The sequence below is a fragment of the Pterocles gutturalis genome, unplaced genomic scaffold, assembly GCF_000699245.1.
Source record: "Pterocles gutturalis isolate BGI_N339 unplaced genomic scaffold, ASM69924v1 scaffold51621, whole genome shotgun sequence".
NCBI lineage: Eukaryota > Metazoa > Chordata > Aves > Pterocliformes > Pteroclidae > Pterocles > Pterocles gutturalis.
In genome coordinates this window covers 196-14,531 of record NW_010104934.1, presented here as the reverse complement: position 1 = coordinate 14,531, position 14,336 = coordinate 196, and the positions used below count along the sequence as shown (strand labels likewise).

Below are 14,336 nucleotides of genomic sequence, written 5' to 3'. Positions count from 1 at the left end.
AAAATCCTGTGCATTTATATAGGTTTATTGTTCAGCTGATAATGCACTGAAGTGTTTTTGCACTGAGGTTACAAGTTTGAGCAACTATTTTACAGCAAACCTTTTCTAACTGTACTACTTATTCAATATTAACGATTTGAAATAATTAGACCACCACTGAGGTTTATATTAATAAATAATATATTTCAGTTATTGAAATGGTGTTCTAGTTAAAGTTTCATTTAGATATCTTTTCTTCCTCCATGTTTACATCACAGGTACTTGTATGGAAACTAAACTGTAGTATTTTGTTTTACATGTAGATATTTAGTCTTGACCAAAGTCTTAATCCTTCAATGTATCCTTCATTAATGAACTGTGGTATTGGGAGTTTCTAATCTTATATGAAGCATTAGTAAGAATGAGCAGATTAACACACAAGGGGATATTTTTCCGTTAGCATATTAAGTAAAGAAGTCAGGGAAAACAAAACCCAAGCAAGTTTGTCTCAAGGGCATACTTGCCCATATAGCTACACACTAAAAATTTTAAAATGCGCGAAGTTGGAAATATTTTTCTACAATTATGCTCAAGTTTCGCATGAAGTTTGACTTCAGGAAGAAAAGCTATTTTCATAAAACACCTAGTTTGATACTTTAAAAAGAGACAATTATGGTATGCAGGGCTTCATTGTTGTAAAACTGCAAGATACACAGACTAAGTGCTGATAAAAATACGTCCCAAATTAATTCTAAAATACAAAGAGCTGAGTTTGCCAAAATTAAATGGCATTTAATTTCTCAAAAAATAAAAAGCCTCTACATGCACACAACACAGTACAAGACCATGCTAAGAACAAAACGAAACCAACCTTGCTGTTAGGCCCCAATGAGAGCTGTCTCAAAATAAATTAAAAAAAAAAAATGAGGTTTCAAATAAGCGACAACTAAAAATTAGCTCTCATTAAGCTTTTATTTTTTTAATAACAGAATCAACTATAACTGAAGTCAGTAAATGAACATATGCGAAAGTGCTGTATTTTATCATGCAGAGAATAAACTTCAATTTAATACTAAGACACCTGGCAATGAATTTTCAGAACTCAATATTTATATTAAGTGTTACAAAAAAACCTGCTTGAAGTACACGCAAAAATATAGCTATGAACCTGACTGAAGCGTTACTTAGAATAAACATAAAAAAGCTTAAGGCACTATAAACTAAGTACAGCAGGGGCTACAATTTTTTCAAAATATCCCATTTTAAATTGGGCCAAACTAGTCTACAGGCACTCCATGTAAAAAAAAGTTTTAAATCTATTAAGACCATATCCTATTTCCACAAAAAAGTTACATGTGAAAATATTCCTACCATAAACAGCACTGAATCAATTTCATGTGTTGGTTATTAAAACTTAAGTGTTGGTTTCTCCTTTGAAGTATGTTGGTTAATTTAGCTATACTATTCATTTGTAATCAGTCTTTTTACTGATTACATGTAGATGTGTGAATTTGGCTGACAGCATAAAAGGAACAAGAAAATCAGGATTTACTCACCAAGGAGGAATCCCTGTGACACCACATTCCATCCTATAAAGGAAGTGAAAGTGCTCTTCCCTTCGGTCTGATTTACAAGAAAGAAAGAAAGAGAAGGTTGTAATGTTGCTACACTATGCACTGTTATGGAAAGGAGAAAGGAGTACTTGATCTGAGAGCTTACTACAGAAAACACTGAATGCACCTGCCTTTTTTTCGGTTGGTAGAAAGCCATGCATTTTGGTGGACAGGTGCACTACTTTCTCAATGAACTTAACCAGACGATAGGAAGTTTATATACCTAATAGCTGTAGCCCTTAGCAAAAAGAAATTGGGCTTGGGAATAAGTGTGCAACAGAGGTTCAAATTTATTTAATAACCTGATAATATGAACAAAGAAATAACATCCATAATAAGAATGCCAGTATATTTGAGTTTTTTTTCCTGAGATGCTTTCTTTCTACAGTTTCTTTTTTGAAGTAATACTGTTCTATTTATTTCCTACTGAAAAGTGTAAATCTATGATTTCTACAGGAGGAAAATGCAAATTTTAAGAGGTACATATAAATACAACTGATGTAAATGATGTTACTTCTGACAGGACCTAAATTCACTTATCTCGGGGAGAAGAGAGCAGAGTAAAAGAAAAACACAGAACACATTTATAATCTATATCTATTTACACATGGAAGAAATTTAAAGATCTTGTAAATCAATCTTCACATACAAGAAAATTCATAATCTATTTCTGTATTTTCTTGAGAAAACTAGAATTTGGAGGGGAAAAAAAAACACCTCATTTTCCATAGCAAGTCCTTACTTGCTTTGTGGACAAGATGTAAAATCCCTTTAAGTGTAATTAAATTTGGAATCCCACCAGTTTCACTAACATACAATTTTAGCTTTCATATCACAGTGTTTTTCAAATGACACAGCAGAACTTTTCCACATTCCCGCAAGAGCTTTTATTGGTGTGCAACATATTTTCAAGAAAAACAAAGCTAGCTCTATAAAAGTGTTTCAAAACAAGCAGAGATATTAATCTGCCCAGAATCTCTGGGTCTGAGGTATTAACAAAAAAAGTAGGGTCTGAATTGTAAAAGGAAATTGTACCTTTCAACCACAGGTAGAGTTAAGCTTTAGGAACCTATCATCAAGGCCTGTAGCTCTGAAGAGAACTCCACCAAGTCCACTTCTCTCTCTACATTGTATTTGTTGTTCCAGCAAAGCATGTACTTTTATGTTGTCAAAGAATATTTTAATGAAGTGAGTTTCTAAGAATCAAAGAGAATAATTTAGGAAACTCCTCTCCACAACCTGGAAGAAAATACAGCAGAGCTGGTTTTTTTTTTTTTTTTTTGGAGGGGGCTAGTCTCAGAAGATGTAATTTAATTTTTTGAAGTGTTTGTTAATTTTTTTAAGAGCATCCTACTCTTTACAGAGCATAGCAGTAATGAAGTTGCACCTGCCAAAAACTACCACAGTCTGATGATTCAGCCTCTGCCAGCTTGACCACAGCAATTTAACCTGCAGTTTAGTGTACCTGATGACAGAATCTTGGATTCTGCTGACTGAAGTTTTCAAAGTTTTAGTGTCTCTCTCTAATACAGCTGTGTTAACACTGATACACCTCTGACAAATACGCAGAACTAAATTTACTCAAAAGGAAGGATCAGGTGATAAGGAATGATGACTTAGCAGCCAAACTGAAGCACTTAACACTGTCTAGGCAGAAAAAGGAAATACATTTCTTTAAGATACATTACTCTGTTTCCTTTCAGAGCTCTGTAAGACGGAATATTAAAAAAATGCATAAGAGGCTATAAAGCGCTCCCCCTACATTTAAACACTGCACAAAATACCATAAACAGAAGTTAGTCCATCTTACATAGAATGTGTTTTTACTGTTTTGAAGAAATAATGTGTAATATTTTTCTACACTGAAAAGAGCAGAAAGAGTTATAAGGAAATAAATGAAGAGTAAACTGGAAGGGAGACAGAACACTCACTGCTCAATCACTTCACTGAGATGTTGAGAAAGTCAAGATGAAGGGAGGAGCACTTTTATTTGCTACACAGAATGGAATATGATGTGGCAGGTTCAAAGAACTAGTCATGTCTCTCAACACTTACATTTTTGAGGAAGGAACAAGCTAAAAGATAAACAGCCACCTGCTTTGTAAGTACCTTTTGCAATGTTTTACCTCTATTTTGTTAAAAACACAAAAATATATTTTCTGAGCTACAAGAAAATCCCAAATCTTTTTTGCCGTAACAAATCAAATCAGCATAACTAGAAAAACAAAAAAAAAAAAACAAAAAAAAACCCAAAAAGCAAAGTGTAGGCTCTGAATATCTGGAATCATTACATCTGAAAAAGTTCCATTACATACTATAAACATGAATTGTGAACATTTCAATAAAAAAGTCACTGACTTGAAAACATCAACGAATTAGACAAAGCCTCAAGCAGTAAACAAGTGAAGAGATTCTAGGCAAGTTAATTCCATGAACCTTTGATGAAACGGTGACAAAAGAAATTGCTTCAGAAGCTGTAGAAAAACAAAGCCTTCTTCACTTAAGATTATCTCAGTTTCACTGCATCTTACCTGATAACACTTTAAAGTTAACATAGTCAAACTGAACAGATTAAACTGGATTCCATCCTGTCTTACACACTAAAAATAATGTCAAGCAAGCAGACTAAGTTTTAACATTGCACATGTGAATGTATATGATATTTTCCGTGTTGCTTTCTTCACTATATGGAAAAATACCCAAAATCAGCAACTGGTCTTTCAAATTTTTAATTGCAATTTCAGAAGAGCAGAAAACTTGTCAAAAACAGAGCTGAGTTTATAAACAAGTAAGAACACTTTTTAAATAGAAAAAAGTAGTAAGATTAACCCATTGCATTTACCTGAATTTTAATTTTAGCAATAGTATCTACACAGGTTATTTACAAATAGGCACATAGTTTGACTTGTCATCAGGTTAAAACTAAATAGCTGTCATATTTTTTACACAACTAGGAAAACTCTCTCAGCATAATGAAAGTCTGAGAGTCAGCTCAAAATTAACAGCACAATAAAATAGCAGAGATTGCCACCTAGTGCCTATGTCAAGTATCACCCAAGTACAAACGTTTCACCTTAAGACTATACTTTAAAACACTATTTATTATGCAACTGGAGTAGCATGTGCTCTAATCGGAACATACATTCTAAACTATGCATGTAAATGCACTTCACATATAAAAGACTATTAAAAACACAAATGCAAGCAACTAAATTTAAAAAAAAAAAATTAGCTACCATGGATCAACTTCAAGTTGGGAGAAATGCAGAATGAAAACCCTGAAATCCTTATTTATTCAAGGAAAAATTACAATATCAACACAAATACTCCTTTTCTTTTAGGCTACACTTAAGGCTTACATAGTCAGCTTTACAATGAAGTAGCAGCTTTTATCAAGGAAATTAATTCTATCCAACTTTTGATGCATATGCCAGAAAGGCAAACCAAAAGTCGTATGTATTAGCAACTTCTTCTTAGTATTGATCTGAACAAAAAAGCAAGAGGTTAAGATATAAAATTTCTTATTAATATTCTGATTAGTTTGTCCCATCCAATTACTCTCTAAGATTCTTTGAAGGAAAGAAAATAACACTTTTTATACAGGGATCCTTTGGGTAAAGTTTACTGTGGAAATAAGGAAAACTTTTGTTGTAAAAAAAAAAAAATCACTTTTGTTTCAATATCAAAGAGTCTATCAAAAGACATGAGCCAAGCCACTAACTCAAGTCTAAGAAATTTTAAAACACTGTTCAAATACAAGTTAAAAGAACAAAACTACAGGGTAAGGTTACATCTCTGTCCTTTACTAACCTGAATATGCCTAAGTGGTGCTGTTATCACACTCTTGTGTCTAAAGGAAACAACCATAAGTTAGTGGCTGGTGGTAAAGCTTAAAGGTCCCACACGCTTTGCTTTGGCTAGTTTAGACCAAAACTTCTATTTCACAGTGGAAGAAGTAATTCGTAGTTCAAATGGCACTGAAAGACCATAAAATTAGGCATACACAAATAAATAGAGAAGCATTATTTAAGGGTATCAACACCCTTCTTTTGAATCAACTTACCGTAAGCCATAGCAAGGCAAAGTGATGAACCGGAACATTGCCAGAACAACTCTCAAAGGAAGCAGGGTGAATACATACAGAAAAGCATCCAGGCACAAAAAGATTCCAAAAAACATCAACTAAATTACAAAAATAAAACAGAAGTATGTTAGTAGTTTTTATATAAAGAGTTACAAAAAGTTTATAAAGAATTACACTATTTCATGAAAAATACATTTACATAAGACTAATTAACCAAATAAGAACAATACTGTCACTTGTTCAATCAGCTGAACCGTAAGAGAAATAACATGCTACACACTTGGAAGACTATTCAGCAAAAATCCTGCACAACAAGCTCCAAGCAGCTTTTAAAGACTTCCATGGCTCACTGAACTCAGTCTTTATTGAATAGATGAATTGCTCTTGGATATAAGTAGCTCATTTTCTAACGTTGACTTTCCTCTAAGGTTACAAAAGTTAATGTTTTTAACCCTAGGAAAAAAAAATGTATAGCCATGTGTACACATGCACATTTTCTGCCTACATCCCTTTTAACATGCTTTTCTCTCCCCAAAATATATTTTTTCCTTTGTTTTCTATAGCACAGCTAATTACAGCTGTGGTAGTTCTCCTTCAGAGAATATCCACTGTATCATACATTGAAGAATATAAAATATGAAGAGGTAAACTTTCAACTGCCCTCAGTTTAAGTGCTTTTCCTTAATTTACAGAAACAGTTCAAGCCATTTCACTATAGTCAAAAGCCAAGTAACTCTATCATAATTAAACCAGACCTAAACTCTGCAGTTACAAAGTTCTTATATACCAGACTCTCCCCACATGACACTCCTTTATCTGCTCTTGAGTCTCTAAGGTTTACCTGAATGGGACTCTAGGCATATGCTTTTATGTCTCTGTCAGACCAGAAGTTAGTGTTTTTTCCTGCAAGGAAAATCACATAAAAAGGCAGGCTTACCTGGCTACTCTAGACTAACAATTACACTACACTACACATTAAGACTAGCAACATCTATGCAGGCCTATATTCGTGACAGATATGCATATACATGTGAAAGTTTTATGTATTGCTGATGGAAAAGGAAGACACCAGTTTAGGGTGGGGTTGGGGTAAACCAAAGCACAAGTAAATTACTTTTATCACCCACAATCTCTTTGCCTTTCAAAACACCTTCTCTGTCAGCTTCCACAATAGTGTCACCAATATGTCCCCTTCTCCCACTCTTAATCCCCATGCATCCTTGCAAGTCTGAAAGCTATCCTACAGAGAACACTCCAGTACATGTCTGCTAGCCTAGATGACTGAATTTGGGATAAGAGCACTGTGTTCATCTCTGAGCTGGTGCTTTCCCTTATAACACTATTTCTACCAATTCTGCAGTCATGACAGCAAGGTCTCTTCCCTGATATTCGCTCATTCCTCTCTAGTACCATTTTCTAAAGTTTCAGCAGAGAGTTATCATTCAAAATTATCAGGAGCAGTGGTTATAAATACTGGACAAATTTATCCACTGCAATTTAATATGCCATCAAGTTACCTATTTCTGTGCTGAACATCCAAGCATTGAGGGTGACTGGAGCTGAACATGCATCTTCCTTTTTTTTTTTTCCTCTCTTTTTTTTTAAACTCCTTAACCCAAACAAAATAGGAAAATAGCCTGTCATTTTCGACCTGCTTTCTTTGAGGACATCTTTATAATCTACAAAAGAATTCTGCATTTTCTTTTTGATTCAGACAGACTTTTTCTCTGCCTGAGTGTAATCATAGTTTTTCCCATTCTATAAACTCACATTAATATTTGCATTTATTGTTTAATGTCCTAATTTTCCTGATTTTTTTACAACACTGCACTTGCACACTCACATGCACCCACTGAAAGATGATCAGCACTGAAGCTTACGCTTATTTCTGTAAACCTTATTTTTGCTGCTACATTCCAGATACTGAGGAGGTAACAGAAAAGCTTACAGAGCTTTTCAATCATCACAACTATATTTTAGCAAAAGAGCACAAAGTTTAATTCTGAGATCAATTGAAAAGTGTTCCCTTAAAACAGCAGGAACAGAGACCACTTTCTCATTTAGTATAAATAATCTATTACAATGAAAAGCTTCCACTGAAACTGCACAAAAAAAGCTCAAGTGGAAGTGGCATTTATTTTACAAATTATCTAGCTTCTCCAAATAAAGGAGTATTCAGAACAACAAGAACAACAACAAAAAGACTACAATTTTAACATCACACCCCACTCTAAAATTATGTACATGTAATAAGTGCATGTTAAAGAATAACTCCGGAGATTAGGCTTTAATAAATTTATTCCAGTTTATTCTCACTCTACACGATTATGATTTTAATTCCTAGTCTGTAATTATACTGTTAGGTAGCAAACAATACAAGCCATTACAAAAATCTTCTTCCTTTCCTAGTGTCTCACATGCTTTATTTCAATTAAGCAGACTTTTGAATCACACAGTCAACTGACTCCTGGAACAGGTGATATACTACTTAGTTTGCTTTTAGGTACTCATCATCATTCCTTCTCTGTGAGCATGATTCAATTTGATAAAGTTAGTTTGTATACTAACCTGGACTAAGCCCATGCAAAGAACGAACAAATTTATATCATAATCTCTCTGTAAAAAGATAACTATAACTTTTAAAATCTATCTGCTTATTGTTCAGTTTCATATTCTCTCATATTCAAAGTACAGACTGAAGTTTGATTTATTATGCAAAAACCATCAATTTCACCACTTATAGCATCAACCTTATTTATAAAAGACTGTTGGCCTTCACTTGTTCTTACATACTGAAAGTTTTATTGGGAATCTCTGGTGATTATCGTTCAGAATAATTTCTGTGGCTTGGAGACAGAATGTAACAGTCTACATAATTACAATGGACATGATGCAGAACTGCTAATTTTTCAACTGAGACTTTACTATAACTGGAATAGTCTACCGTAAACTGAAACAGGCAAACAGTGAGGATGTAAAGACACCATCCCTGGAGATGTTCATAGCCCAACCGGATCTGGTCCTGAGCAACCTGTTGTAGGTGACGCGGCTTTAGCCAAGGGCTTGGACTACATTAGCTCCAGAGGTCCATCCCAATCTCATCCATACTGTGACCTTCTGCAGTAACTGAGTGGAAATTTAGTTTTGTAAAACCAGGTCTCACTATGGTCCAAGGATGAATTTAACGATACTGAAGGGGGAACTGGAGTGCTGCTGACAAAGAGTATCCTATTCTCCCTCCTTCATCCACTGATCTTTCGTCTTTCTACCCCTACTCCAAGTTATACACCTCCCCTTCTGCCCTTGCATAGACTCTGGATTCTCAAGAATATTGGCTGAGCAATTCAGCTCGCTATCCTAGCAAAGAACAAACAAAGTAAGAAAAGTGAAGCTTCACTGCCAAATTAAGAGCTGCTTTAACTCTGAAAATGGTTCAACAAGCACCACAGCTCATGCAAAACAAGCAGCACGCATAAGGCAGGAGACTGAGGTGGGAGGAAGAGCAAAACAAGACTTTTCCTTCAACATAAGTTAGAGTTAAATTGATTCAGCCCTACTGTGTAACTTCATCCCTAGAAGTTTTGAGAACTTTAGCAATACTACATTTAATGTTATCATTACACTGCAGCCTAGATAAATCTTATTACCAATGTTGTCTTACTCCCCATCCTTGAGCATTTTTCCAGATCTGACACACTCCTACAGGGTTTCAAAATGGTTAAGCCAGAATAAAACTCTATTCTACATTACAGCACTGCAATTGGCTCACTGTGGGGCCAGAATTATATCTAAGCCGACATAAAGAAGGTGGAAGGAATGCCTCAGGAAGGGCCACAGCACTGGGATAGAGAGGGAAGAAGCAGTAAACGGCAGCAAGAAGCAAAACAGAAGGCTATGAAAATTAAGTCAAAAACCTTAGACAGAAACTCATCCATCACTGCATTTTTAAAGGACTGAAATCTTCCCACCCTCTAAACATTTTAGAATGGAAAGATATTTAGTTTTTTTTAATGTAAAATTACATTTGTATGCAGAAAGTTTTCTTTTGCTTGACTATTCCTTTAAGGATCAATGACATCTTTGAATTAATTTGTCATCATCTGGACTTGAAAGTTAGTCATGTCCATCTCTGTTAGTAACATCAAAAAGTGGCCATGAGTTGCCAGCAGCAACAAGCAAACAGGCAAAAAAAAAATGAAACACAAACGTTTAAGTTATGGACACTGAAAATTAATCATTATAAATGTTTAAATGTTTTAGTAGCAAAAGCATTTGAAAAATAAATATTTCTTTAAATAATTTATGCAACAGATTTCATCCCTAAATTAAAATAAATCTTAAAGAATACTTCACCTTTTCCAGTTCTTTTGGTATCCGCATGCACGTGTATACTCTCTCTCTCCGCTCTGTGTATTTTGCTTCATTGTGTTCAAGGAAGTAACCTCTTGTTAGCTCAGCACTGATGAATCTCAGCAATGAAAGATCTACATTGAGGAACACACATAAGCAGAAGTCACTTCAGGCACAAACTCCAAAGAGTGAGAAGAAGACTGCTAAGCTTCTTTTACTTGCTGATCACATCTAACCCAGAAGGTTTTTGCTGATAGTAATCAGAATGTCAAATAACTTGGTATGGAAGGAGCTGTATCAGAATCAATTCCTATGCTCTCCCATTCCTGTGTTGCCTCCCAACAAACAAAACAAGCTACTTTTCTCAGCCAATCATTTTAATCAGACATTCCACTTCCTCAAAACATTACTCAAAGCAGCTACACTGAATGCAATATGTGGAGCAGATCTAATCCTTAGTGTACCGACAGTCCTCCTAAATTTACTAAGCTGCCGTTTGGACTTGTTAAAAGCTATTTTCTCTCTCAGCAACACTAGCAACTTGGTCTTTATTTCAAAGAACAACTTTCTGTAAGATCAAAACATTCATGGATACACGATCCCAAGCGATTCAGTGTACAAACAGTACAAGCACGCTGATCATTTGATGATCAGACCGAAGTCTTTCAAGACTGAAAAGCTATCAAGCACGTACAGTTCTTCTGTATTTTAATAGCCGTAGGCAAAGAAGCTGAAGGCTGACTGACCTATGTTTAGTCAATTCATATGGCTTCTAAAGAAAAAAAGACTTTGTGCAGAGTAGTTTTGCAAAACAAAATAAAACACAAAATAATAATTATGAAAATTCAGGCTGTCAGCAGAAGGAAGTTGAGCTTAGGCTTCGACACTCACTGGCAAGGTCTGACACTACTACCTCCTGGTAACACTTCAGATGTGACAGACCACTACAATAAAGTTCAACATTTTCGGTTATTATTTGTATTTAAAAATAGAAACCCAGTGTTCACACAACATCCAAAAGATGGAAACCACTTATCCAGACAGATAGGTGAAAAGCTATAGTGCACTGATTATGACAAAAGAACATGCCCACAAATAGTAAATTCAGATTTTAGCCAAAGTCTTAGTGACCACTGGAGGGGGTGTGGCGTATGGACTTTGAACAGTACAATGCTCCGCATTTTTGAGGGGAGGACGAGGCTGCGTAAAACACCCTTAGTAAAACAGCGTATGTAACAGCTGTCAAGAGAGGAATGCAAGTATAGATGCTACCTGTGAAGAGTTCACCCAAAACTGTCTGAGATAGTGGCTTCTCAATATTCATCACAGGGAAGACGATGACAACCAGTAGCTGGAAGAGTAGCCAGAAAATTATGAAGAGTTTTAAAGCAAAGAAGGAACCAGCTCAAACAGAAGTATAAAAGAAGCAGAAGAGGCAGGGTGTGCTTAGAACCTACACTGCCTTGGGGGTGGGGCATGTGTACTGAATGCGATTAGAACTCGCGAGGATTACAAACCAGCATTTTGAAGTTTGCAGTGGTGGATTAACATTCTGTGTATGGCTGGTATTGCAATTTATCATGTTGCTGATACTGATCACAGCTATAGAATTAACTGACTGCTGGTTAATCATGAATTGTTAACCAATCATTTAAATAATGATTTGCTTTAAACTTTGTCAACTGAACAGTTTTTCCCTCTATGAGCTTGTTTGGATAGCAATTTTAATGATTTATGTATTACTGATCCACTTCTAGTAAGTAGGCCAAAGCCACTGTAAGCCTTAAGGGTGTTTATTTTAAAACAAAACCAATATGTAGTTTAATGAGTAGTAAAAAACTAATACTGACATGCAAAGTTTCAACCAAAGTTCATTCCAGTGAAATAAGACAGAAGTTCATACCATCATATTATTGTTCAGATCTCTTGCAAACTTGTAATTTTTTTTTAAACAAGAAAGAATTGGGAAAAACAAAAAAGTTAAAAGTAAAAATAGATAACCTTAGGTATAAACAAATTAACTACTTTGTTAACTGCCCAGATATATTTTCTTCCACCTCAGAAAACTGACCTTCTCTAACTTAAAGATAATGCATCTCAAACAAATGAAGTTTCCTGCAAAGTAAATATATATGCGTACAGACAACCACCATGGAGTAACTTATGGATCCCCTAGCTGTCTACGATCCTAACGAGCTATTTGTTCCCACTCCTTCTTACCTCACAAAAACTGGTTCACAGGCCTATGTTTTGAAAAACAAATTTCAAGCTTCCTCCACCTGGCTAGGCTTTCATGCCCTAGATATTAAGAGATAACCGCTCCTCATGACTGAGGTTGATCAACACACAAGCTCCAGACTGTGACTGCAAAACGATCTCTCCAGTGACAGGGGATGCACTGAAGCACAGCCGCTCAGCCAACCTCCTTTCTGAGCACTTACTGCCAACCCAGCATCAGCTCTAGTTCTGTGCCAGCTGCGAGACAGACCAGTAGCTGACCCTGCAGGAAAAATACAGCAAGCTAAAGAACAGGATGAGACACCAAGGGAGGACAGAGTAATAAATCATCTGAAAAACTGCTTAATTATGCTATTAAAGCATCACTGCCTTTTTCAAAAAAAGTAAAACACTCTGATTCCTACCAAATTCCTTCCTTACTTCAAATTTCCCTCCTTTGCAGTCAGAAAGTTTTAGACTGTGGCCTAAGTTTAAACTCTTCAGATGGCATACTCTTAATACTTAAAGTATTCTCATTTATCTCCCCACTTCAGGACAGAAGCATTTTCAAAATATAAAAGGTCACTAACTCCTTCAGGGTAAAAAGATAATGATTTACCCAAGTTACACTTCAATGCATAGCTACACAAAGGATAACCATTAACCAGAAATGGAGAGGAAGATTTGTGCAAATGCGAAATGCACAGTGCCTCAGTATATTTCTATTGTTATATAACCCTAACTTTACTCCTAAATGCAACAATTCCAGGCACTCACCTCACTCCTGTCAATCCTAAATACACACTTCTTCCATAAACATTCAAACAAATAGATCAAGACTAAAAGAGCCCAATTTTTTTTAAAAAAAGTATTTCCTTCTTCTCTGAACAATTTCTCTGTGCAGTACTAGTCCTTACCTTGAAAAAAACTTACTTCTATGGATTATATAACATATTGCTACCATTAGATGAGGTAGAGTGTTTAGTTGCTCTATGAAGTAGCTTTTTCTTCTAATGTTTTCTTGTCCTGAAGAGTCAATGATCTTCAACTAATTTTTAACCTAAAAATCAATTGCTGGAAAGTAGTTAGGAATTGCCTTTCTCAGCCCTCCCCCCCAACAACAATTTCCTTAATTTTTATAAAGTTATTTGTTCAGCTGTCTTTCAGGCACATCAGTATGTATTTTGACCATTCTTTTTTTCATCACAAAGCAATTCATAATACTACAATAAAGACAATTCCTTACAACTACAGAAATTACATTATCTTCATCAATACCACAGAAATGCAATCAGTGACACTGCATGTCCTACGACATAACACGTCAGAAATGGACATAGCACCTGTCAAGCTTAGAAGGAAAGCACTGAATTGTGAAATTATTTAAATTAAATCTTAATTCCTATTTTCTTTTCTTGTATTTGATAAGACCTGTGGTATCACATTCAATCCAACACCGAGGCAGAAAGCCTGAAAATCTGAACACCACTTTGAGCACTTTCCAGATTTTCAGCAAGCCACCCAATTAAGAATATGGTGCTAATAATGTTATTTATAACCTTTATCAACACTAAATCAACCCTGTCACACTGAGTGACAATTTTTACAAAAAAAGGCAGGGCTATTTGCAAAAATTACCCTGTAGATACCTGAAATAACCAGTTAAAGTGTAAATGTAAATATAGCTGCAGATTAATAGCAAAGGCCATGACAAAGGCCCTTATTTTTCCCCTATAAGATCCTCAGTTAGTAAACTACATTTAGTTTAAAAGACTTCTAATAACCTGCATACAACTTTAAGGCTCTAACAGCACTGTTACCTTCAGCGATAAAGACCACTGGACTCATAGCTATGTGTACACAACAACAAACGTTCAGGGGGTGAAGCACTTAGTACTTCAACAATACAGTTCAGCGAGCCCGCAGCCCTCCCGGCCGCTGGGGCACAGGGAACACAGGACCCAGGTCTGAACCCCTCCGCTCCTGTCAGGAACCGCCCTGCGACGTGCTCGCCGCAGTCACTCCTCGGCAGATATCAAGGCTAACAACCTGAGTTTCAACTTCAGCGTGTAACGCTTCTCCGATGGACGATG

The 14,336-nt window shown here is 35.7% G+C and overlaps 1 protein-coding gene across 1 annotated transcript in view; it reads right to left on the bottom strand.

Moving 5' to 3' along the window:
* Positions 1-10,154, bottom strand: part of TAPT1 (transmembrane anterior posterior transformation 1) — a 43,279-nt gene extending 33,125 nt beyond the window's left edge. Inside the window, exons 1-2 of the mRNA XM_010087197.1 lie at positions 10,030-10,154; positions 5,656-5,774 (exon numbers count right to left, since the gene is read on the bottom strand). Of these exons, the coding sequence (XP_010085499.1) occupies positions 5,656-5,774; positions 10,030-10,056 (146 nt within the window). The 5' untranslated portion in view covers positions 10,057-10,154. The remainder of the gene's footprint in view (positions 1-5,655; positions 5,775-10,029) is intronic.
* Between the last annotated feature and the right edge of the window lie 4,182 nt (positions 10,155-14,336).